At 52.0% G+C, this 20,252-nt stretch overlaps 12 protein-coding genes across 12 annotated transcripts; 4 read left to right on the top strand and 8 right to left on the bottom strand.

Annotated features, from left to right (window-relative positions):
- Positions 1 to 166: 166 nt before the first annotated feature.
- CLUP02_15745 (uncharacterized protein) lies at positions 167 to 2,046 on the bottom strand (the record flags this gene model as incomplete). Its single annotated transcript, XM_049294669.1, has 3 exons — positions 167 to 1,259; positions 1,344 to 1,919; positions 1,973 to 2,046. 3 exons carry the CDS (start codon positions 2,044 to 2,046, stop codon positions 167 to 169), a joined length of 1,743 nt encoding a protein of 580 aa, XP_049151816.1.
- Positions 2,047 to 2,696: 650 nt separating this feature from the next.
- Positions 2,697 to 3,901, bottom strand: CLUP02_15744 (uncharacterized protein; the record flags this gene model as incomplete). The annotated part of the gene is made up of 3 exons (XM_049294668.1): positions 2,697 to 3,236; positions 3,290 to 3,654; positions 3,718 to 3,901. The coding sequence occupies 3 exons, from the start codon at positions 3,899 to 3,901 to the stop codon at positions 2,697 to 2,699; spliced, it is 1,089 nt and encodes a 362-aa protein (XP_049151815.1).
- Positions 3,902 to 4,451: 550 nt separating this feature from the next.
- Positions 4,452 to 5,424, bottom strand: CLUP02_15743 (uncharacterized protein; the record flags this gene model as incomplete). The annotated part of the gene is made up of 5 exons (XM_049294667.1): positions 4,452 to 4,653; positions 4,700 to 4,772; positions 5,044 to 5,158; positions 5,276 to 5,331; positions 5,403 to 5,424. The coding sequence occupies 5 exons, from the start codon at positions 5,422 to 5,424 to the stop codon at positions 4,452 to 4,454; spliced, it is 468 nt and encodes a 155-aa protein (XP_049151814.1).
- Positions 5,425 to 5,636: 212 nt separating this feature from the next.
- Positions 5,637 to 6,599, top strand: CLUP02_15742 (uncharacterized protein; the record flags this gene model as incomplete). Its single annotated transcript, XM_049294666.1, has 1 exon — positions 5,637 to 6,599. The coding sequence occupies one exon, from the start codon at positions 5,637 to 5,639 to the stop codon at positions 6,597 to 6,599; it is 963 nt and encodes a 320-aa protein (XP_049151813.1).
- Positions 6,600 to 6,780: 181 nt separating this feature from the next.
- CLUP02_15741 (uncharacterized protein) lies at positions 6,781 to 9,181 on the bottom strand (the record flags this gene model as incomplete). Its single annotated transcript, XM_049294665.1, has 2 exons — positions 6,781 to 8,526; positions 8,570 to 9,181. Coding segments are annotated over 2 exons (2,358 nt in total), but the record flags the coding sequence as incomplete, so codon positions are not given.
- A 416-nt stretch (positions 9,182 to 9,597) lies between these two features.
- On the top strand, positions 9,598 to 10,922 carry CLUP02_15740 (NmrA-like family protein; the record flags this gene model as incomplete). The annotated part of the gene is made up of 6 exons (XM_049294664.1): positions 9,598 to 9,631; positions 9,690 to 9,760; positions 9,819 to 10,042; positions 10,096 to 10,177; positions 10,251 to 10,542; positions 10,630 to 10,922. 6 exons carry the CDS (start codon positions 9,598 to 9,600, stop codon positions 10,920 to 10,922), a joined length of 996 nt encoding a protein of 331 aa, XP_049151811.1.
- Positions 10,923 to 12,089: 1,167 nt separating this feature from the next.
- Positions 12,090 to 13,658, bottom strand: CLUP02_15739 (uncharacterized protein; the record flags this gene model as incomplete). The annotated part of the gene is made up of 4 exons (XM_049294663.1): positions 12,090 to 13,003; positions 13,081 to 13,213; positions 13,273 to 13,393; positions 13,450 to 13,658. The coding sequence occupies 4 exons, from the start codon at positions 13,656 to 13,658 to the stop codon at positions 12,090 to 12,092; spliced, it is 1,377 nt and encodes a 458-aa protein (XP_049151810.1).
- Positions 13,659 to 13,860: 202 nt separating this feature from the next.
- On the bottom strand, positions 13,861 to 15,380 carry CLUP02_15738 (uncharacterized protein; the record flags this gene model as incomplete). The annotated part of the gene is made up of 5 exons (XM_049294662.1): positions 13,861 to 13,987; positions 14,055 to 14,267; positions 14,345 to 14,369; positions 14,445 to 14,788; positions 14,842 to 15,380. 5 exons carry the CDS (start codon positions 15,378 to 15,380, stop codon positions 13,861 to 13,863), a joined length of 1,248 nt encoding a protein of 415 aa, XP_049151809.1.
- A 536-nt stretch (positions 15,381 to 15,916) lies between these two features.
- On the top strand, positions 15,917 to 17,065 carry CLUP02_15737 (uncharacterized protein; the record flags this gene model as incomplete). Its single annotated transcript, XM_049294661.1, has 2 exons — positions 15,917 to 16,642; positions 16,694 to 17,065. The coding sequence occupies 2 exons, from the start codon at positions 15,917 to 15,919 to the stop codon at positions 17,063 to 17,065; spliced, it is 1,098 nt and encodes a 365-aa protein (XP_049151808.1).
- Positions 17,066 to 17,154: 89 nt separating this feature from the next.
- On the bottom strand, positions 17,155 to 17,595 carry CLUP02_15736 (uncharacterized protein; the record flags this gene model as incomplete). The annotated part of the gene is made up of 1 exon (XM_049294660.1): positions 17,155 to 17,595. One exon carries the CDS (start codon positions 17,593 to 17,595, stop codon positions 17,155 to 17,157), a length of 441 nt encoding a protein of 146 aa, XP_049151807.1.
- Positions 17,596 to 18,798: 1,203 nt separating this feature from the next.
- Positions 18,799 to 19,278, bottom strand: CLUP02_15735 (uncharacterized protein; the record flags this gene model as incomplete). The annotated part of the gene is made up of 1 exon (XM_049294659.1): positions 18,799 to 19,278. One exon carries the CDS (start codon positions 19,276 to 19,278, stop codon positions 18,799 to 18,801), a length of 480 nt encoding a protein of 159 aa, XP_049151806.1.
- A 497-nt stretch (positions 19,279 to 19,775) lies between these two features.
- Positions 19,776 to 20,213, top strand: CLUP02_15734 (uncharacterized protein; the record flags this gene model as incomplete). The annotated part of the gene is made up of 1 exon (XM_049294658.1): positions 19,776 to 20,213. A coding segment is annotated over one exon (438 nt), but the record flags the coding sequence as incomplete, so codon positions are not given.
- Positions 20,214 to 20,252: the final 39 nt, after the last annotated feature.

The following is a 20,252-nucleotide window of genomic DNA, read 5'->3' as shown; positions in this document are numbered from 1 at the left end:
GATGGAGACGATCGACGGGGGGAATGCGCCTTGTCAAGATCTGACGGCAAATGTCGACGATTCTCATCGTACAAGAGATAGGAGTCGAGAAGTGGAACTCCAGGATGAATTGGAGTTATTGCAAGACTTGCCTCCGTCGCAAGATGCGCAATGCTCTATTATATACCTAGGTCTGATTAGAGATCAGTCCTCGTCCAATCAAATATGCATAGACTTGCGGTTGTTCCTCTAGACATTCTCCCAGAAGATCCTCATCGCTCATATCAAGTTTGGCACCGTGATCAATAAGTATTCGGACCGTTTCAACGCTCCCGTGAACCAAGGCGATTGACAAAGGTCCCTGTCCCCCATTTTCCAAGGCAGACACATCACTTTCGTGTTGTAAAAGGGCTCGGATCGTTTCTTCAAACTCTGCTCCGAAGGCTGCAACATGCAAGGGCGTTTGCATCATCCTGTCTAGCCCCTCCACATCCGCACCGAGCCGAACAAGTTCATCCACAATAGTCTTCCCTGCTCCCAAATGGGCGGCGAGATGAAGCGCCGAGTATCCCTTTGGGTAGACATTCCAGCGCTCTTCAACAGCCTCAAGCTCTTCGTAGCTTGATTCCTCGTTAAACTCCCAGGCCTCGGCTGCTTGCAAATAGGAATCGATTGAAGCGGCTTTGGAAGAGAATTGTAAGAAAGCCGCAGAAATTCTTTCCACGTCAACACAAGCCATCCGTAGGCTCAAGTTTCGTGCGGTAAACGATAGTAGTGGATGTTCTTTGAAGCGGCGTTTGAGCGCTGTAGATGATCCACATGCGCCGGCTGTGAACTCTTGTTTCGACAAATATCGCAGGATTATGCCGGCAATTGTGTCCGTTGGGCAGTGTGTCGCACGTCTTTCATCGAGATGCTCTGCCAGAAGAGGAGACTTGATGCCCCATACCTGGATTTGCTCATTGATAAAGACAAAATCCGAGCACATGCGGGCAAGATCCTCCGTCGTTGCTAACAAGGCACCTGCAAGCCACTGATCGCTCATACGCAAGGCATCCAAGATAGCCTCGCCATTAAGATGGTGTCTAGTCTTCTTGGCCGCAATGAGAAGATAGAGAATCGTCATGATTAGGTCTCCGTGTGCAGACTGAGTGATGCTAGCCACGGCGAGCTCGCAAAACGTGGCGCCCTTCTGCAAAGCATTCGCCTGAGAGAGTTCCCGCGAAATAGCCTCCAAACCATCGAAACCCGTTGGAGATGCTGAATGGAGTAAGTCTTGACTAGATATGGGCATGTAACTTGATTTCGTTGATCATCAGCGAATGCCAGACAGGTTGTGGTCATGAATATGTGCGCGCACTTACCGGTGGTCGAATAGCCCGGCCCATCGCGTAAACGTTTGTGCCAGCTCGGATTTGGCTAGCTCTCCAGCCTGTACATTGTGGTTGCTTTGAAAGGACTGCTGGAGGTATTGAATCATATCCTCCTGGCTTGCCCGCACCTCTAAGCTCGCTCCTTGGAATCTTCGTAGGACCTCGTCAAAGGGCTTTGAGCGGCTCAACAGAACAATCTTGATGGGCGACTCTTTGTCCGAGAGACGAAGCTTGGCCATGAAGTCGAGAAACGCTGCGGGATTTGGATCGTCTAGACCGTCCAAGACGATGTATATCTTTTCAAAGTATGCTTCGAGTTCGGCCCAGATTACCTGGAAGTTGTCTAACCACCACGTCCACACAGTTACTGGTGTAGAGATGAGTCTTCTGAGGGTCTCGGACGACTCGGGCAGTTGGGATACAATCTGTCTGGCAATGGAAGTAATCGCATCACCAAAGTCTGCCAATGAGTGATAAAGTCCTGTGTTTTCAAACTGTACACAAGCGACTGCAGACTTTATGCTGGAATCGAGCTGGGTTGCTGAAAGGTGTTCGACAAGGAGTGAACTGTGGGAAGTGAACCGTCAGGGCCATTTGAGGCAAGAAACTAAGCGCCATACCTTATGCAACTCTTTCCGGACGATGCTGGAGTGCAATTAGCAACTGAAGAGCAGCGCATAATGCGCAAATTCATGAATTTGATGGAATCGAGCTGTGCGTACCATCACCACGAACCCAGAGAAACTGCGGTCCCTGAGACTTGGCCCAATGCTGTACTTGTAGGCTTTGGAAAAACCATTCACCAATGGCCCCTACACGTCGACCAGCAGTTTCCTGAAACTTCCTCGAGGAACGATCACCTGGGCTGAGTCTCTCCAGGAGAAGGCGTCTTTGGCGGGTGATATCCATTCTGGCTGTTTCCAGGGAACAATTTCAATACTGTATCGTAACGATGCCAGCTACCTATGGGCACCAGTGTGAGGTTTTATATTTTAGCTACTTGAAGAACAGAATGAATCAGGCTTGCATGCGGAAATATCAATTACCGGTCATCCATCTGCGCAATACGTGAATATGTACGTGCTCTAGGTAGGGATACTAGATACGCTAAGATGCTGCTGCCTACCCTAAGCTAGGCACATTGGCATGGACTAGCCTGGACGTGGGCCAATTCACAGTTGTGAGATTTCCGCCTGGTTGTTTCCATTCTCCGCGTCACATCGACGTTCATCTGACATAGCCTTCAAGAATTGGCTTCTCATCAATCAACCTCTCTGTTCATTTGTTGTATGGCTGGCACACATTCCACCGGTTAACCATTTTGTGTACTTTGACCGATACCCATCACAAGAGATAACGGTCAAAGTCGAATGCCGATTCTGCTTGGCCTGCGGCGAGACCAGCCGCCTTGAGCGCGTTCCAATTCACATCGTTGATTCCCACCTCATAGTCCCATCCGTGGTGGGGGTCAGGGTTGGGCAAGATCTGCCAGTAGAACCACGGAATCCCGGCAGCGTCGATACTCGCAGACCAAGTACGAATGTTGGAGTCTCTGGTTCCTGTACCAATGGGACTGCCGCCGTTGCAGTTGTGGTTCGGGGCATCCGTGTAACAGGCGCCCCATTCTTGCATGATGAGCTTCTTTCCAGCATTCTTGGCTTTGGTGACGTAGGGCTGAAGCTTTGACGTAGCGAAATCGTCAACTCCGTAGGCGTGGATGGCAAGGACGTCCAGGGCGCTGCAGCTGAAGTATGGGTCTAGTAGAGAGTTGTCGACGTAGGCACCGCCTCCGGTAGTGACTAGAATATCGGTACCGCCGTTGAGGCCTTGCTTAATTGCCTGTGCCATCGTGCACTGCCATGACGCTAGGGCTGATGGGTTCCCCTGAAGGCGTCGTCAGTCTAGTCATATCGCCCGTTGGCGGAATGTCGTCTTACCTGTGGATGCATAGCTTCGTTTTGCGCCTCAAAGGCAAAGATGTACTCAGAGCTTTGAGCCCAGGTCTTGCCATTCTTGGGGTTCACATGTCCAAGAACATGCGCAATGCGCGTCTTGAAGTACCCCATCGCTTCATTGTTCGTGTAAAAGTCGCCGGTGCCGTACCACTTGCCGTAAAAGTCAGAATTTGCTTCGAGAGCGTTGTAACTGTGGATGGAAACGAGCAGTTTGATGCCGTAGTCGTGGGCATGAACCATGAAGTTGTCGAGGCGGTTGAGTACGGTGTCGTCCCACGTATCGGGACCGTCACCCTGGAGGCTGTTGAAGTTGTCCAAAGTTGTGCCCTTTTCGCTTCCCGATCGGCCTGCGACAAGAAATGAATCAGTGTGCACGCATCATCTTTGTCGTTAGGCCAAAGGTTTCTTACCATCAAGCCATACTCGCAGAACCTTGACACCAGCGCTCTGGAGGCCTTGGAAAAGTGTGGTCTGTTGCTGATCATTTAGGCCAGCAGCATAGTAAAGATTCGAGGCGGAGAATGACTTGGCTGCATAGCAAGTGGCGGATAGAGACAAATGCAACAAAGCCGGTATGACTGTGTAAAGCTTCATTTTGAATCTCGGACCCAGTTGCAAAGGTCGCGCTAAAACTAAGGGTTGAGTAGTTAACTTGAGATAGAAGAAAGTTTTGTAGCTTGAAGCCTTTTAAAGTTCCAGGGCCGTGTGCAATGAGTTCGCCAAGAAGCAGGGAGTGGATGCGGTTGATAGGAGTTCGCGCCTGGTTCATCATTTGTTCGAGCTACTACCTCGGCTTCATTGTCTACTAAGTCCGGAGTCAAGTCAGCTCGCGTGACACGGGCGTATATCGGGAGTATCAAGGCCCGCTTGTCTTTGACGTCTGGATACACCATGTCTTGTTCAATAAGGGGCTCACTGCAGGCTTCTACTAAGAGGGTAGGATCTGCGCAGTGCCAGCTGGATAGGCAACCATGTAAACACCTTCCCAACTCTTCCTGCGGTAATCTATACTTCCGAACATGGTGCGCTAGCCACAACTTCTAGGTTTTGTAGGAAGTTATATTGAGTTACATGCCGTGCGGGACGTATCTACAGCTGGTTCGTCGCATATCCTAGCGAGGGTTTGCAACTCGCATGGGGATGTCTATTCGATGCAACCATCTATTCTCATTACGTCTTTCATCGCTTGGCACCACTTCTTCGGTAAGTCGGGTTCTTTTGTACAGCCGAAGCGCTTGAAGCTTGGCGTATCAGAGCAATCTTCGATGACCTCGACGTCTCTATTTTTGAGCAAGGGCTCGGTAGGTAGTAGGGTTGGCTGTGAGAAATACCTCATCTCTCCATCACTTCACCTATGTCAACTGCTTCGAAACTAGTAGGCCGTAGCATCACCCATCCCTCTGTCTCCAGATGGCATTCATTCCTAGATCGACTGTTGCCGCAGAGACCTTGGGTTTGGTGATCACTAGGGGTGCCTCGCCACAGAAATAGCCACATCTGAAGCTGTGTAACGATGACTTTATCAGGGAGGGAATGAAGCAAAAGAATTCCGACAGATTTCACGATGCAAATAAACGATGAGTTCAATGTAGATCAGTGATTTAATTGCTTTGAAAGAAGAACATGTAGTGGTTTAGCCTGAAACATGCATTCGTCTTGCTAATCTTCAGTCCGCAGCCGAGTTCTTTCCGCCAGTCTACCGTGAGCATCCCCATTGTATTGGTGTATCTTTCAACTATGAACATACTGAACAAGGTACGTCCTACTCAGGTAGTTTGAAGTCTGCGGTACCTCCAGGTCATTTTCCAAACTGAGGAAGGCGGCAAAGTTGAGTTTCTGACGAAGGGCCATCTGTAAAACCTCACCCTAAACCGTTTTGCTGTAACTTCGACCACCCAATTTAACGTAGATCAAATCCGCACTGTGGTGGACGGAAACGATGTATAGTTTCATACTCTACTTATGTACCACCGCCTCATGAGGTTGAACGCACTGATATTGGTACCCTGCGGCATCCTTGACCGCTATGTGTGCATCCGTCACACAGTTGATTATCACCGAATCGACAGTAATTCGGCTGCATACAGGTCCTCACCGCCAGAAAGAACTCGGGACATACAGGCTATAGGTCAGAGCAGCAAACACCGGACCCCGCCCTTGGTTGCTGTATCGGTTGTGCGTGTGTAGCGAAGAGCGATGAGGCTAAAACATTGAGACCGATGAAGATTTCTCCAATATAACCCAAATCTATATCCCTTCTGTCGTGGCGTTCCTGGCTATTGATGGGATTACTCGAATCTCACACACCCAGTTGTGCTCCTGATTCGAAATGTTTCGCCCGTGGCCTACTCAGCCCCAACCAGACTTCAACTGGTTTCGATTCAATAACGCAACTGGCACCAGACCTGGCGTCAACTTCAACAACTTCGGGCCCAACCCGCGCGGCCCTTCCACTCCAGCCTTTGCGAATCCAGGACCCCGCCTCTTCGACTTTTCGCAACTCTTCAACATCACTAACAACAACTTCGGCCCCACGCCCCTGCATCCCAACCAGCCAGGCCGGATCCGCAACCGAGTCACAGTCCTCCTCCCTGATGGCACGCGGGTTCTGCTCGAGCGCGATCTACTCCACGAACACCTCCCCCGAACCCGAAACTTCATGCAGCAGGGCCTCTTCCCCGTCCCTGAGTTCCTCCGAGGCTACGAAGACGGCTTCATGGGAACCCTGATGGATCCCCAAAATTTTGACCAGGCCTTCGCCCGCGGCGCGACGTTCATCTTCAGACACCTCGAGGCACTAAGCCAGGCATACGCGCCGCCGTACGGGGCCATGGGCGCGGGTATGGGCGTGGGCACTGGCAGTCGCGGCGGCGCCGCCTTTGACTTGTTCGCCCGGCCGCGCTACCTCCTCGCAAATGCCCGCGATCGATTCGTGACGGTACGGGAGATATTCTGGCACATCTTCATTCTCTGTTGCGTGCTGGACCAGGACCGGGCCTTTGGCTGCTCCGATTTGCTGGCAAGACCGATTGCAGAGTTCCTCCTCGACTTTTTGCCGAGCGTGGAGGCATTTCTGCCTCCCACGGCGATGCAGATTCTGTTTGTGGGATATGCTCGCATCTTTCGCGAATCGATATTTGAAATGGAGTTGTTAAGGCAGCTGTGGGAGTCGATGGATGTCATTGGCCAGACACACATTAGGGGAATGATGGGACCGCAGTTGGCGGCGAATGGGATGGGAAATAATGTGCACAGAGTGTGGACTGCTCTCAGACATCTTGGTCTGGTCTGACCTTCTTTTCCGATGTTCTTTCCTTGCCAGATATCTTGTTCTTCTTCGCTCTTCTGATGGTTTCTTGACCAACTCAGGTGTATGAGTATCTCTTCCCGATTCATTTGCTTTCTGAACTTTGATCAGCCCAAAAAGCTGCTTTTCCTCCTGTTGTTGATGGCGATCTCACAAATTACGCCTGCTAAGCAATCTCGGTGCCCGTACCCAAGCTACCCCCCATGTAGTTGTCCAAGAACGTAAAATCCAAATTATCCAGTGCCCAACTTTCCTCACATGGGTACTGTACCAGATCCTGCAGTTCCTTATCTCCAGGAAGCGGAACGACGGCGTCTTGACTTCCGGTTGAGCATGGGCGCTCATCTTGAGGACGACGATGGTACCGAGGTTGCGAATTCGATCCGGTCGGTATCAACGTCCCATTAGACAACCCTTCAATCCTGATGACCCAAAAGTGCGGTAGACAGATGTTGAGGACAGTGTCTTGATCCGTCAGCTTCACTCGGTACCCAAGATCGTCATCCAGGAATGTTTCTGGCGAAAATGCGACCTTGTATCTCACTCCCAATGTTATGTCGTTTTGGATGCGCAAGAGGTGTTTGAGAAGTGTAGCGACTCTCGTAGCGATCTCATCGTTATACTGATCCACAAGTTTCTGCATGACGACCAGAGCCTGCTCCACCATGCCCCGATCGCTGAGGCGTTGATGTGCAGAGAAGTAGGAACTCCTTCCGTCCGTCGTATCTTGAGGGGCGTTGCAAATGTGCGCTAGACACAATGAGGTACACGATAGAAATGCTATGAGGTCAACACCTCGGCAATAGAATCGCGCCGGTCTAGTCGCGCGAAAGGACAAGAATCTAGAAAGGATCTCCCGGCTTGCCGTCACGGCTGTCGCTCTGTCGTGCTCTGATATTGGGTGTAAGATGTTGGGGAAATGGAGCTGGAGAAGGAGATGATAGTACATAAAGTGGTCGTTGAACCGTAACGTTTCCCGAATCTTCTCCAGATGGCCCTTCTCCGAGGCGAGGGTCGGAGCGACCCACCACTGTGCTGGCATTACGGTTGAGGCTTCTTGCAGTAACTTGTCAATATTTTGGGCCTTTTCGTAGTCAAATACCTCCGAAGGATCCCGTTGCAGTAAGCGTCCGCAAGCGACAGTGCAGAGGCGAAGAAACCGATCTAGTGGAAGACATCCTTCCAATGTATCTGGGCGAGCGTAGACGTCCTCGAGTGCGCTCTGCGGCAAGCCCAACATGAGGGAGAGGTAGCGATCGAACTGTACGAGACGGAACCAGAGATCATTCGGTTCAATGATCGAGCCGACGAGGGAGCGCGGCTTGATGCCCCGACTGAGGCCGAGCATCTGCGCAATTGCGACTCCCCGGCGTGCGGCGAGCCATGAAACACGCAGATTGCCAGCGTAGTTCTCATAGAGGCCCTCCAGCATGATGCATTCAATGCCTTCCAGAGAATCAACTAGATCATCCTTGCATGTGACCAAGTCGTGGGCCGTCTTTACCGCTCGTGACATCATGTTGTGCCAGCTGGTGCTGAGCTTCTCTAGGTGATGGGCCGCGGAATATGGCATACCCTGGAGGAACGAGGCTAAGATCAATAGACTCCTCGCGATGAGCACCGGATGTGACCCAGTGGGCGGTAGTTGTAGTAAAGCCGCGGAGAGCGGAAGGGTGGATGGGTTGGGGCTTATCCTAGTGCATATGACAGCTCGAATAATCTGCGAAGTTTCCACCGGAATCGCCAAGATGGACTTGGCCATGCAGCGAGAAGCTGCGTGGAGATGATTTCGTCTGCTTGTGTGGACGATGCAGCGAGAGTTGGATGTGCTAGTCGCTCCGCTACGGAGCGCGCAGGCGAGTCGCTCCGCTACGGAGCGCGCAGGCGAGTCGCTCCTTTGAGTATGTGTTTCCTAGACGATCAGCTTTAGTGTCATGTGATGTGCAAATACAAACACGTACCACCGTTTTTTCAGCTCGAGCATCATGATTTCGAGATTCTGAGCAATGGGGTTGAGAGGTTGCGGTTGAGAGAACAGTGGGGGAAGCGGATCGCCTAGGCGTGATCCTTTCATCCCAGATCCGGCTATGAGATCCAGCTGGAAAGACCGGTCGATCTTGAATGCGGTGCTCGCTCTCGGTCCCTGATTTTATCAACTGCCTCACCAGCGCCTCAACTTGGCCAAGTCTGTCTACGATGTGCTTGTTGCTGCCAGGAGGTGGAGGCAGATCAGCGACATCTTGACTGACACAATCACTTCCGCGACGCTTACAGCCATCACAGATATCCTGCGTGGAGGGCGAGAATGTACAGCGGGCTTTGCGTCGCTTGCATTCCCAACAGCTCTGCGTCCCCTTGCGCAGCTTTCGCCGTTTCGGCGCCGGAGCGGAGTCGGCAACTGGAGGCTCCTCGCTCGGGATTCTTTCAGTTGCGGCCATCATGATGCTTGATTCGACACACTCAGCATATAACCTGGGGTCATTGTTTGTCAAGTGTGACTCGTAAGAAAGTCCAACAGGCGTATCTTTGTTCGACCGCCGGTTTGGCGGCGGAGTGTAGCGGCGATCAGCTGACAAAGGAGAGAACGTTGTCCATTAGTAATCCCCCGCCATTCTCCGCCGCCGCACCGGTGAATCGGGCGGAGGGTGGGGCTAACAGACTCTCGGAGGCTGGAGCTACGATTTGGTACCTAGCGGTCTTACACATCCTAGTCCTCACAAGTGTTGAGGCCGGACAGACCGCATGAGCGGCGGAGCCTAGGAAGACATTTGGGATGGAGGTATGAAATCGTCTGTAACGATATGTAATGAGTTACGTATATATGTATGTATGTCCCGGGCCGTTCGCCCTATGATGCTGCCTTCAATCTACCTTCAATCTTGCAAAGACCCAATAAGCGTAGAATCGACGATTCAAAGAAGGACAACAATCTAGAGTCATAAGTTGAGAAAACCAACCTCCACGAGTAGACCAACGCATAAAGATGGTCCGAATCGCGATTGCTGGCGGCTCTGGCAGTAGGTTCCGACAACTTTTCAGTCTTTCTAGCCGCCGACTAATGAAGGCCTTCGTTAGATGTTGGACGAGAGATCCTAGATGCTCTGGTAGCTAGAGGCAAGCACGAAATCTTGATTTTATCTAGAAAAGTTGCTTCCATCCTGTCCCCCACGCCATATTTTATCAACAATTAGCTGACTTTTGCAGAATGTCCCTGCCACCGATTTTGGCCCAGGAGTTAAATGGATCAAGACAAATTACAACGATGTGGCCCACTTGTCTCAAGTGCTAGAAGGGGTTCACACTGTTCTCTCTTTTGTCGCCGGACCCGCCGATCCAACGAACATCGCACAGAGAGAGACGCAAAAGAATTTGATCGATGCATCCATCAAAGCTGGCGTTAGACGATTTGCCCCAAGCGAGTGGGCTTCGTGAGTCTTCTACATCATGTCTCATGCATCTACTTCGTGTCTGATTGATCTAGTTCCAAACTGGAGTACATGTTCTGGTACGGCTTCAAGGAAGAGACTCGAAAGTACCTCGCAACCATCAACAAAGACAAGAAGGTATTCGCGTTCTCAAGTTAACTACCCCAGCCTTGACCCGGTACACGTGACTCATCGAAGTTGGAAACGCTAGGTCCTCGAATACTGTCTGTTCCAGCCGGGATTGTTCACCAACTATATGACATATCCGTTCAGCTCCTCCAAGCATGTCCAGCTCTTCGAGACACCCTTTAACTTCTATCAACGTCGCGCTCTTGTCGTTGATGGAGGTGAAAACGCCATTATTACCTTTACGACCGCACAGGATCTCGCTAGAGTTGTCGCTTTAGCTGTGGAGTATGAAGGCGAATGGCCTGTCATCGGCGGCGTCCAAGGCGCGCAGGTATCAGTCGCGCAGCTCATTGCGCTAGGCGAGAAGATACGTGGTAGGTGACTGAACCGTTACCCACGATCCATCTTTCTCTCAGACATTTTGTTTCTTCTGTGGACAAGTCACTGATATGCCAACAAAGGCGAGCCTTTCAACGTGACCAAGCTCAAGTCCGACGACCTCAAAGCAGGGGTAGTCAAGGCCCCTTGGTTCCCCAAGGTTGAGCACCCATCGATACCCCCCGAGACCTTAGATTCCGTCGCTCCTGGCCTGCTTTCTGGCATGCTGCGGGGTATTGTGGCTGGTAACCTGGAGTGCTCTGACGAGTGGAACCGGCTCTTGCCTGAGTACGAGTTCACTCAACCGGAGGACTTTCTTGCCACCGCGTGGGCGGAGATTGATTCGGGAGCCACGACCGTGTCCATGTCCTACTAGTGCATTTAAGACTTTCAGAGAGCCATGATATTTAGCCAGCACTACATGTACTCGCGACCTTCTGGGCATAAGGTACAGCAATCGGGTCTTTGCGGCTAGCCCTTCAAGGCTCTAGAAGTCACCAAAGACTATGGTATGGCGGATTGAAAGGTCAAATTTGCCCTAGATAGCACATGAAACGCAGATAAACTTGAGGGTCACATTGAGGGCATAACTATGAGACAAAGGGCTCATAGAAAACTACATGGAAAAGCACAGGTGAAAAAGAATTAGGTTATTTCATTACTAAAGTACTGGATGGACCTATGAAACCGGTTCGCTACAATTGACTGCGCCACTCGAGATGCGGTAGTATACATCGACTATTAAGGTAGAACCTGTCGTGGTGTATATAGGAAGGTTTCGACCTTGAGTCCCCAAACTTTTGGCGTGTTCCATCTTCAAAGCCTCAAGGCAGGAGCACAGTCGGGGCAGCTATTCCTGGAAATCCCGTGGCGGCAGGTCTTTGACCTTATTGGTATGCACATTCTGGTAAGTGTTGGGATGTAAATGTGGCTGGCCTTTGGCGTTTCAAGAAGCTCGATGAGGTTGCTTTAGTAAGGCTAAAGGATCGGGTAGATGAGAGCTTCTTGAGAGATACTTGTTCAAGTGTGATAATGAAGAGACGTACCTCCATGTTTCCTCCTAGATAGATAGGGTGTATTTATATGTGTTCCTAACGCTCATAGTGTTGATGTGAATGTGATAGATGCAATACCGCCGCGGTTCACCGACCAGCTGATGTTCGCCGCCAGCTAAGGTACCCATACTGGATACGGCAATCAATTGAGATTGTGATCCACACTCACGAGCCATTCTATCTGCCCTTATGAGGAAAGAGTTTTGTTCCCGTTTAAATTCCCATTTATAGGTGAGTCGGAGCTGAAGGCATCTGCACGACATAGGCACTAGGCAAAGAAGGAGCTATTCACGGCGATGGTGTAGCCATCGATCACAATTAAGGCAAAGGCTTTTGCCACAGTCTTTAGCAGCCCGAAAGCTTCAACGGAATCTTGGTTGTGCAGACACTGACTCACGACCTTATCTATAATATATAGATGTTGTTCTGGAAGAGAAAACAACCTGTCGCTCGCAAATTTTGGTTCGGGTAGTGATGAGACTGATCAATCACAAGGCCACGCGAGTCTTGAGAAAACCACCGAAGCTGTCAAAGAGTGCCTGATCATGCCCCTCCCTCCACCGGCACCTCAGGATAGTTCTCTCTCGTCCAACATCCAGCGCAATCTCGAAACCAAGCTTGCATACCTCAGAGTTCGACAACCCCTCGATGGCAGCCTTGCCCTCTCGTTCCTCCCGCATCTTCTTCCGTCTCCAGGCGCGACTCCACACATTCTCTCGCGCCCTGCCGATACCGAGAAGCTTCTGACGGTCCCATTCCCAGGAGACCAGTTCCAATGAAGACATGAGCTCTTGGATCTTGTCTTGCAGCTTCCCTATCTCTGTGCCAAGCGGAAAGGTAGTGACCTCAGATTCCACACTCGGAGGGAGCAGCTTCTTCCAAATTGCAGCCTTCATCCCCCTCGCGGCCTCCTCTGACGGCCTCATCGTACCGAAGCTCCACGCGACGGCCCACCGTCTCGTTTTGTTACCTTGAACAAATTCCGTCACTGCGTAGTTGTCGATGCTCTTCTCTTTCAAAGTTGCGATAAGCTCCTCGAGGCTCGATTGTTTCCCAAACATGGACGTGTACCATTGGACCCTCTCGCGCAGGATGAGTGATTCCTCAAGGATCTTGGACACGAACTTGACTTCGCCGCCGTCTGTCACCATCTCCACTGGGGCGCCGGTGCATGCCGTCAGAGGAGGGCGCGACTTTTGCTTCGCCGAGTTGAGGAGGTCGTCTTCGGATGTGTAGAATGGGGGATTCGTCATGACGAAGGTGAGCGACTCTGTGCCCAAAGCGGCCAAAGGAATCATGGGATCTCGAGGTGCACGAGCAATGATGGAGATGCGACTTTGAAGGTTATTCAACTCTACGTTCTTTTCGGCGAATTCCAGACTCTTTGAGTCAATGTCTGCTGCTAATCAGTATCTCAACAAAAATATCTGAGGGACAGTAATATACCCGTCGCGAAGAAGGACCATTTCCGCTGGGTACATCCCAGAAGCGGGTAGATACAGCTTGCTCCGGTGCCGATATCGAGCCCGAGGATTTCCTGATCCGGATCACCGTAGGTAGTGCTATCTAGTAGGGTCTTGAGCCAAAGAAGGTAATTGTGGCGGTTTGGTACCTTTTGCTGTCAGCAGTGTGATGAAGAGATGTCCCAGACGTTTGGAGGAGTGAACCCACTGGTGGACACAAACGATCGTCGGGTAGCTCAATATTCAGCCCAAAGTCAGCTTTGAGTAGCGTCTTTGTGAGCTGCATCACGGCACATGGATCATTGAAATCAAGATTTCCACGTTTGAGCCTGAGTGAAAGTCGGTCAGTTGAGGTAAAGAAGAGTCTCCTGATCTTGTCACGCACAGAGTGCCAAATTTTGGGTCTTGGCGGCCTAGCTTCCCAAAGTCAGGTTCCGTCGAGTAGAGGTTACGGAAGTAGACGTCTGCATGAGGACCGGGCTCCGGTAGTCGACCCGCGAGTCCGCGATCAGCTCTTCGAATCAAATTTTGCAAGCTGAAATCGTTGGCTGCGGAGGGAGTGGTCCCCGAGCTTCTTCGTCTTTTGCCTGTCATGGCTCTTTGGGGTGGTTGGTGTCTTTACTCGATCCACCGTCACCGAGCGAATTTTGGATCGAGACCGGTAGCAAACGACAACACACAAGATGTTCGCGAGAGTATCAAACACTCTTATAAAAGTGATCAACGAGAGGGTCAATATTAAATTCGGCTCAGCTGATGGTATCACAGTTGCTTTGGCTTCGACATTCGCGACGTGTTAGTGAAGAGAAATTGTTACTGGTGGTAAGTTCTTGAGAAGTGGAGCAAGTCGGAGGGAAGATTGGATAGACGAATATGCGCTAGTGATTGGCGAGTCATCGCTATAAGCAGTACCAGCGTTCATCCTGAACAACACGTCTCCTAAAATTCGCCCTCTACTACCTGTATTATAGAATGTCTTCTTGCAGTCACTCAAATGCAAGGGTTGACGAGTTAGAAGTTTCAGTCATAGCCTTGGTCGAATTTCCTCTGCTTCTAGTCACAGTAGAACCTTTCATGTATCGACTCGGGCCTGGGGTGGCCGACCGAAACAGAGGTAACACAGGAAGGTGGTTCAACTTGTCGAAATATTCAGAGACCAGACTTGATGGCTTGGTATTTCGAGCTGGTGATAGACCGGAAGTGCTATCTTGTGTCGTAAAGTATTGATGACCACAAACATGTCTGTATTTGATTCTTCAATTGTATAAAGCTCCGAAAACAAATCGAAACTTGCACGCTTCCATGCTATGCAACGCTGTCATTTTCTCATGTCCGTCATACATGCTCACATATGCATCATGCCTTGCGTAAATCACTGACCCCACATGAGAACTCTCCACCGCCAGCCTTCGAGCAGCTTCATGTCCTGGTCTACAACCTCAACATCGCCTCTCTCGATCTTGGCACTTAGTCGCTTCAATCGCTTGGATACGGTCTTGGCCACCTGCAAAGAAACCTCATTGGTGAAGACGTAGAGTACAGCAAAGACAAAGAAGGCGATGCTGGCGAAGCTGTTGCGGCCCAGGAGACTATCCTTGATGCGGGCTACCAGTGCTTTGCTGCGCCAGAATGCGTACTCGGTGCTGTTAGACGCTTGGACGTCGGTTTCCGTCTTATCAGAAGGGCGGCGGAAGATGCGCTTCACGGCTGGGATAAAGGTTGCTCTATAGGCAGTTGTCAGCGAGGTCCCACGATCTGCCGTGTCATGAGATCTTACACAGCCCCACCGATGAGCCAGTTTCTCCAGCGGTGATTTTCGCCATCTTTGATTAGGGTTCCAACCTCCTTTCGCAAGACCTTAAGATCACCTAGCAGGACACGACCTTGGGCCCTGATCTGATCCTCCAACTCTAACGACATGGCACCATCCAGTCGGCCCCTCTTTCTTTGCAGAGACAAATACTCTCGGAGAGCAAATTGGGTCCCGGTCTTGACTGTTTTCAGGTCCTGCGTCGTCGTAGTAAGAGGGTTCAGGGCAGCTGAAGGGCGCGGACCCTCCACCATGCTAGCCTTTTGAGGGTAAGGATTTGGATAGGCTGCAGGGCCAGACATGTGCTCAACTGGAGCTATACTCGTCGGTCCAGGAGGCGGTCCTCCATAGACTGTCCCAGGGTATGGAGCCGTGGGTGTGGTAGACTGAGGCGGCCGAGAGTACGGGTCGACTGAGACCCCCGGCGGCGCTCCAGACGGTGGTGGAGGGTAGGAACCGGGTCCAGTGTACGGACCAGGCGCCGTTGCAACCGGCCGGCTATCCATAGTCTCGGGAAGCAGGACACCCTAAGGTTACTTAGCGGCGGTGAGAGATAGTGTCTTTCGGGCTGCGACTGGAGCAGAGCGGATCAGGCGGGAGTGGAGGCGGGTCTCTCAGATCAGAGCACAACCGCAACGAAAGAACAACAGAACAAAAGCAAGGAACAAAGAATGGCAAGTCTATGGACAAGGGATGAGGATGATATGAGCAACGAGAAATTAATGAGGTGGCGGGGGAGCGAACTTGGAGAAGAGCTGGAAACAACTCAGCTCACTGCAGGGCGAAGGCGGAGGGAAGGTGACGGGAAGGTGAAGGCGGCATAAAAGTGGGGGCTTGCCAGCGAACGGGACCCACTGCGGGATGTGGGTCCATCACACCGTTTTAGGTGTGGCGCTAACTCGAGGCCTCAGCCACACATTGGCAGCTTCGCTTTTTCCCGCGGCGTCACTTTCTGCCAGAGCTCAACCAGGTGTGAAGCCTTTCCAGTCTTTCGCAAAGCCAACACCACCGCGCCGTTGCCAATTCCCTCTACAGATACACAATGCCCGACCCAGCGAGCTCACGGTTTACGCCGTCCAACAAGACAACAACTGAGCGCATCTCAGACAGCACCGTAGGCCTCGTCGCGCTCTCCGACTTTCGCAAGCGACGCGCCGAGGTCCTCGACCAGCAAGACCGCGAACGAGAAGCCGCCCTGTCCGGCACATCCACACCAGACCGATCCAATTCCGCGACCCCAGACCCCGGGAGCGACTCGGCCAGCGGTGCGACCAAATCCAAAAAGAAGAAGAAGAAGCTCGGCGGCAGCAAGCTATCTTTTGGCGACGATGAAGAGGAAGAGGAGGGTTCGCTGCCAGTAAAGAAAGGCATGAAAGCAGATGAAGACGAGGATGAGAAAAGCACAACCATAAAGAAGTCCAAAGTCGTTGCCAACTCGTCCGTCGCGTTTGTGCCCAAGGTCATGTCGAAAGCAGCCTTGCGACGCGAGGCGGCCGAGAGAGAGGCGCTGCGCAAGGAGTTCCTCGCGATACAGGAGGCCGTCAAGGCGACGGAAATTGCGATACCATTTGTGTTTTACGATGGATCGAATATACCTGGTGGCACTGTCCGTGTCAAGAAGGGCGACTACATCTGGGTTTTCTTGGACAAGAGTCGAAAAGTTGGCGCCGAGTTAGGCGTGGGAGAGAAGGCCAATGCACGAAGAGAATGGGCGAGAGTTGGTGTGGACGACCTGATGCTCGTCCGGGGGTCCATCATCATTCCACATGTGAGTCAAATATGCTTCTATATTTTCGAGTCTTTCACTAATCCTCTATAGCACTATGAGTTCTATTTCTTCATCATCAACAGGAATGCTGGCCCAGGTGGCCAACAACTGTTCAACTACAAAGCCGACGCGCCGCCCAAGAAAGACGGACCGGAACCAGACGAAGCCCCAGCTGCCCCATCTGGCGGCCTGACCACCGCAGCTGCTCTCAAGGCGGCTGCAGTCAGGGCCCTGCCTGACATCAACACCCTTGAAGGTGCCACAGACGACCCTACCCTGACGAAAGTGGTGGATCGGCGCTGGTATGAGCGCAATAAGCACATCTATCCAGCGAGCATGTGGCAAGAGTTTGACCCCGAGAAGGACTATGACACGGAGGTGCGGAAGGATGCCGGCGGCAACACGTTCTTCTTTTCGAGGTGAAGCCCGTACTGTCGGCAACATTTGGCGAGCCTGAATCAAAGGACCGCTGAGGGAGAAAGAGTTACGCCACGAGCGGCGTCCTTGCGCGTTCATCCCGACAGCGTGCGAAGAGTCAAGACGATACCCAGGATAAACAGCCATCCCGGCCAGAAGACCATGACGATCAGCATGTTACCTCCCGGGCCCAGTATTGTTGTTGCAAACTCCATGAAGACCTTCTTCCTCAACTTCTGAATCCGTCTGGATTCCCATACATGTCTCATGGACGTGCGGAATGCTGTCGTCGTCTTCTTGATGGCAAATAGCGAATGGACGGCGAAGAGTCGGGTTGCTATGACTGCCGATGTGAGGGTAGAGGTGGCCAGAAGGTGTGCGTAGAGGAAAAGCAGCGACGACGCCACGGCCACTACTCTTTGGAAGCGGACCGCGATGTCAAAGGTAGGCCCGAGTGCGGCAACGAGATCCGACCGTTGGCGGATGGTCACGCCAGGCTCGTGTTTGGACGAGGTCAAAAGGGCGACTTTGTTCATGATGGCGACGGCAGAAGAGGTCTCGGCGCAGACGTGATCACGACCTACAGCGGTGCCTTGTTTGTTTTGACGTGGTCCAATGCCATCCGAAGCGTGGCGAGCACGTTGCAACTCACGATATATATCAAGGGGCATCTGAAGAGCAGCGGCAACTGCATGCGATTCATTCCACCCTATGGACTTTTGGACTCGCGGTAAAAGCGCCTCTGAGGTTCTCGATAACACATAAAGTTTGGATGAACATGAACATCAGATGTGATAGAGCTCGCAGCTGCCGCGGCGCTATATGCCTAACATGAGCGATGTCTAGAATTTTCTACCCCTCCATTGTGTCGAGATTGATGCTGTGACAGCCCCACCGCCGCATCCTTTCCCTGGCGACAAACCATGTCGACACGTGGGGCTGACTGTTCGCCGGATCGGTTCTTGAAGCTCACATCGGGCCTCGAGGCTGGAGTGGAAAATCAGCAACGTGGATTCTTATCGACTCTTATTCGTGGAATCCTTTAGCCCCCCGTGGGATCTTGCAGGCTAGAATCTCCATCTTTCAACTTTGGAACGGTTGCGTTACCCCTCGATGAACCCTGATCTTTAACGCTTTAGCTTCCATTGGCTGTGCACATCAGTTTGATCTTATCGCTCTTATCGCGCTCGTGATTGAAGAGATACCACTTTTCGTAAGGTAGCTCCGGATTTCCTGACCTCTCGGAGTTGGATATGGAGGCATGTGGCGGACCCGTATTTCGGCCGCCGACCGTGGAGCAAAGAGGCATTCTGACGGGTTGGCTCATCTGCCGATTCCGGGATGCGTCCGACTCAAGCGGATTGTTTACTCCGGCATTTTCGGGTCATATCGGCCACAGTTAGGAGATGGGTGGCTGATACCGCCACACCTCTGTGCCACACTTAGTCCTCACACCTGGTCATCCACACCCAGCTCCTAGTTATGGCTGGTGCTTCAGCCACCTGCACAACCAAGGGGCCACCAACTCTAAAATGTGAATCTCGTCACGATCATTGCATCACAAACAAGAATCGTAGTTTCTTCGCCGTCTAGGTATGAATAGTGACAGACCGCCATCTTCAGCCGCTTCCTCTTTTCTCGGGTGTGCATTGAGCGGTCAGATCCCGCCGGCGATGTGTTCCTGCATTTACCCAAAACACAAAACATCCATCTCGAGAGAGGGTTCATTTACGAGAGAGTCACAAGTCGGAAAAGGACCAAAGATTGTTCGGCGGCCCTGGGGTCCCAGACCCATGAAGTCGGTGAAGACTGAACACAACCGCAGCGAGGTGTAACGTTCCCACGAGGGTTTGAGGCGGAATAAAAACGTTTGAGCGACCTTCGGATTCACTGCTTTCCGTCCAGTCCGACAGAGCCACCCGCCAAGATCCTTCGTCTGGGCGGCAGTGGCTGGTTGACAGGCACTTTGACAATAGGCACGACCGGCTTTGTCCGCTCGTCAATGAGTTGAGCGCGCCGCCTGCCCACCGGAGCCGAGGATGGCATGACGAGCATGACAAGCGCCGATCCGACAAGTGGTTCTTCAGTGGAGATGCGGCTGGAAACGAAGTCACTTTGATTATTGCGACTTGACTGCACCGCATGACGGATGGGACCAGAAAAACAAACGCAGCGGTATGCATATTTTGCAGCCTGGCTCCATGCAGGTTCCAGGTCATCGATCTTCCTGGTCGTATCTGCCAGCGTTTGCATCACAAGGAGCCACCGAGGAGGGCGCGGTTCATCTATTCTTCCCTCGTAATCCAGAATCTGACCGAGGAAATCCCATCCGGTCTTTGACAACTGATTGGGATCAGACGAAGAGGAACAACGAGACCCTGTAATCGTCCCATCCGCTACTCAAAACGTCCAAGGTGTACCCGTGACTCTCAGCAAGGTCGTCGCTGCAAGCAAGAGGGACTGTCATTGAGACCATTCATGCATATCCATCCCATCCCACTGGCATCCTCCTTTGCTATGTTCAACACGAGCCACTGATCGGCAGTCCGCTCCAGGGCACACGCTGTTCGAAAAAGCTGCTAGCTTGCTAGCTGTCAGCTGCCGAGCCGAGCACCAGGCAGGCCCCAGCTGAGTTTACGTGAAAATATAGTGAAATCATGAGGACGAGAGACAATTCTTCTAATAATACACATTTCGCCCCAACCCGAACCAGAATGGTGCCTGCAGCGACAAGCCGGAATCGGGCAATTTTGATCGCTCTTCCAACCCCCATGCTCCGCTCAGCGCCGTCTTCACCCATTCTACCTACCGTACGAGTGAGCGATGCGAACCCCCCTCACCCCTCTTTTTGTTTCTCCCGCTTGTCTGCCAACGGGCACGATCTACGCCGCGTTTGTGGGGGAAGAGGGGATGGGATGGGATAGGTGAGAAAGGATGTCGCTTGACGGCGACACGGTCCATCCTGTTGACTGCGGACGCAGGAAATACGAGAATGGTACCCTTTGTGCTACGTCATGGTTCAACGGTGCCACCTCTCCGGCCTTACCGACTTTCATGCAATGGATGGCTGGGACTCCCGGGTTTAGGCTCTTTGATGGCATGCTGTGTGGAAAGTCAACTGGCGATCTTTTGTCAATGTCGAGAGGATTGGTAAAAAGTTTGACGATGCGATGTGTACTTATACCTGCGTGAT

This window comes from Colletotrichum lupini, chromosome 8, assembly GCF_023278565.1.
Source record: "Colletotrichum lupini chromosome 8, complete sequence".
Taxonomy (NCBI): Eukaryota; Fungi; Ascomycota; class Sordariomycetes; order Glomerellales; family Glomerellaceae; genus Colletotrichum; species Colletotrichum lupini.
The sequence above is the reverse complement of the archived record's forward strand: the minus strand, read 5'-3'. Positions and strand labels throughout refer to the sequence as shown.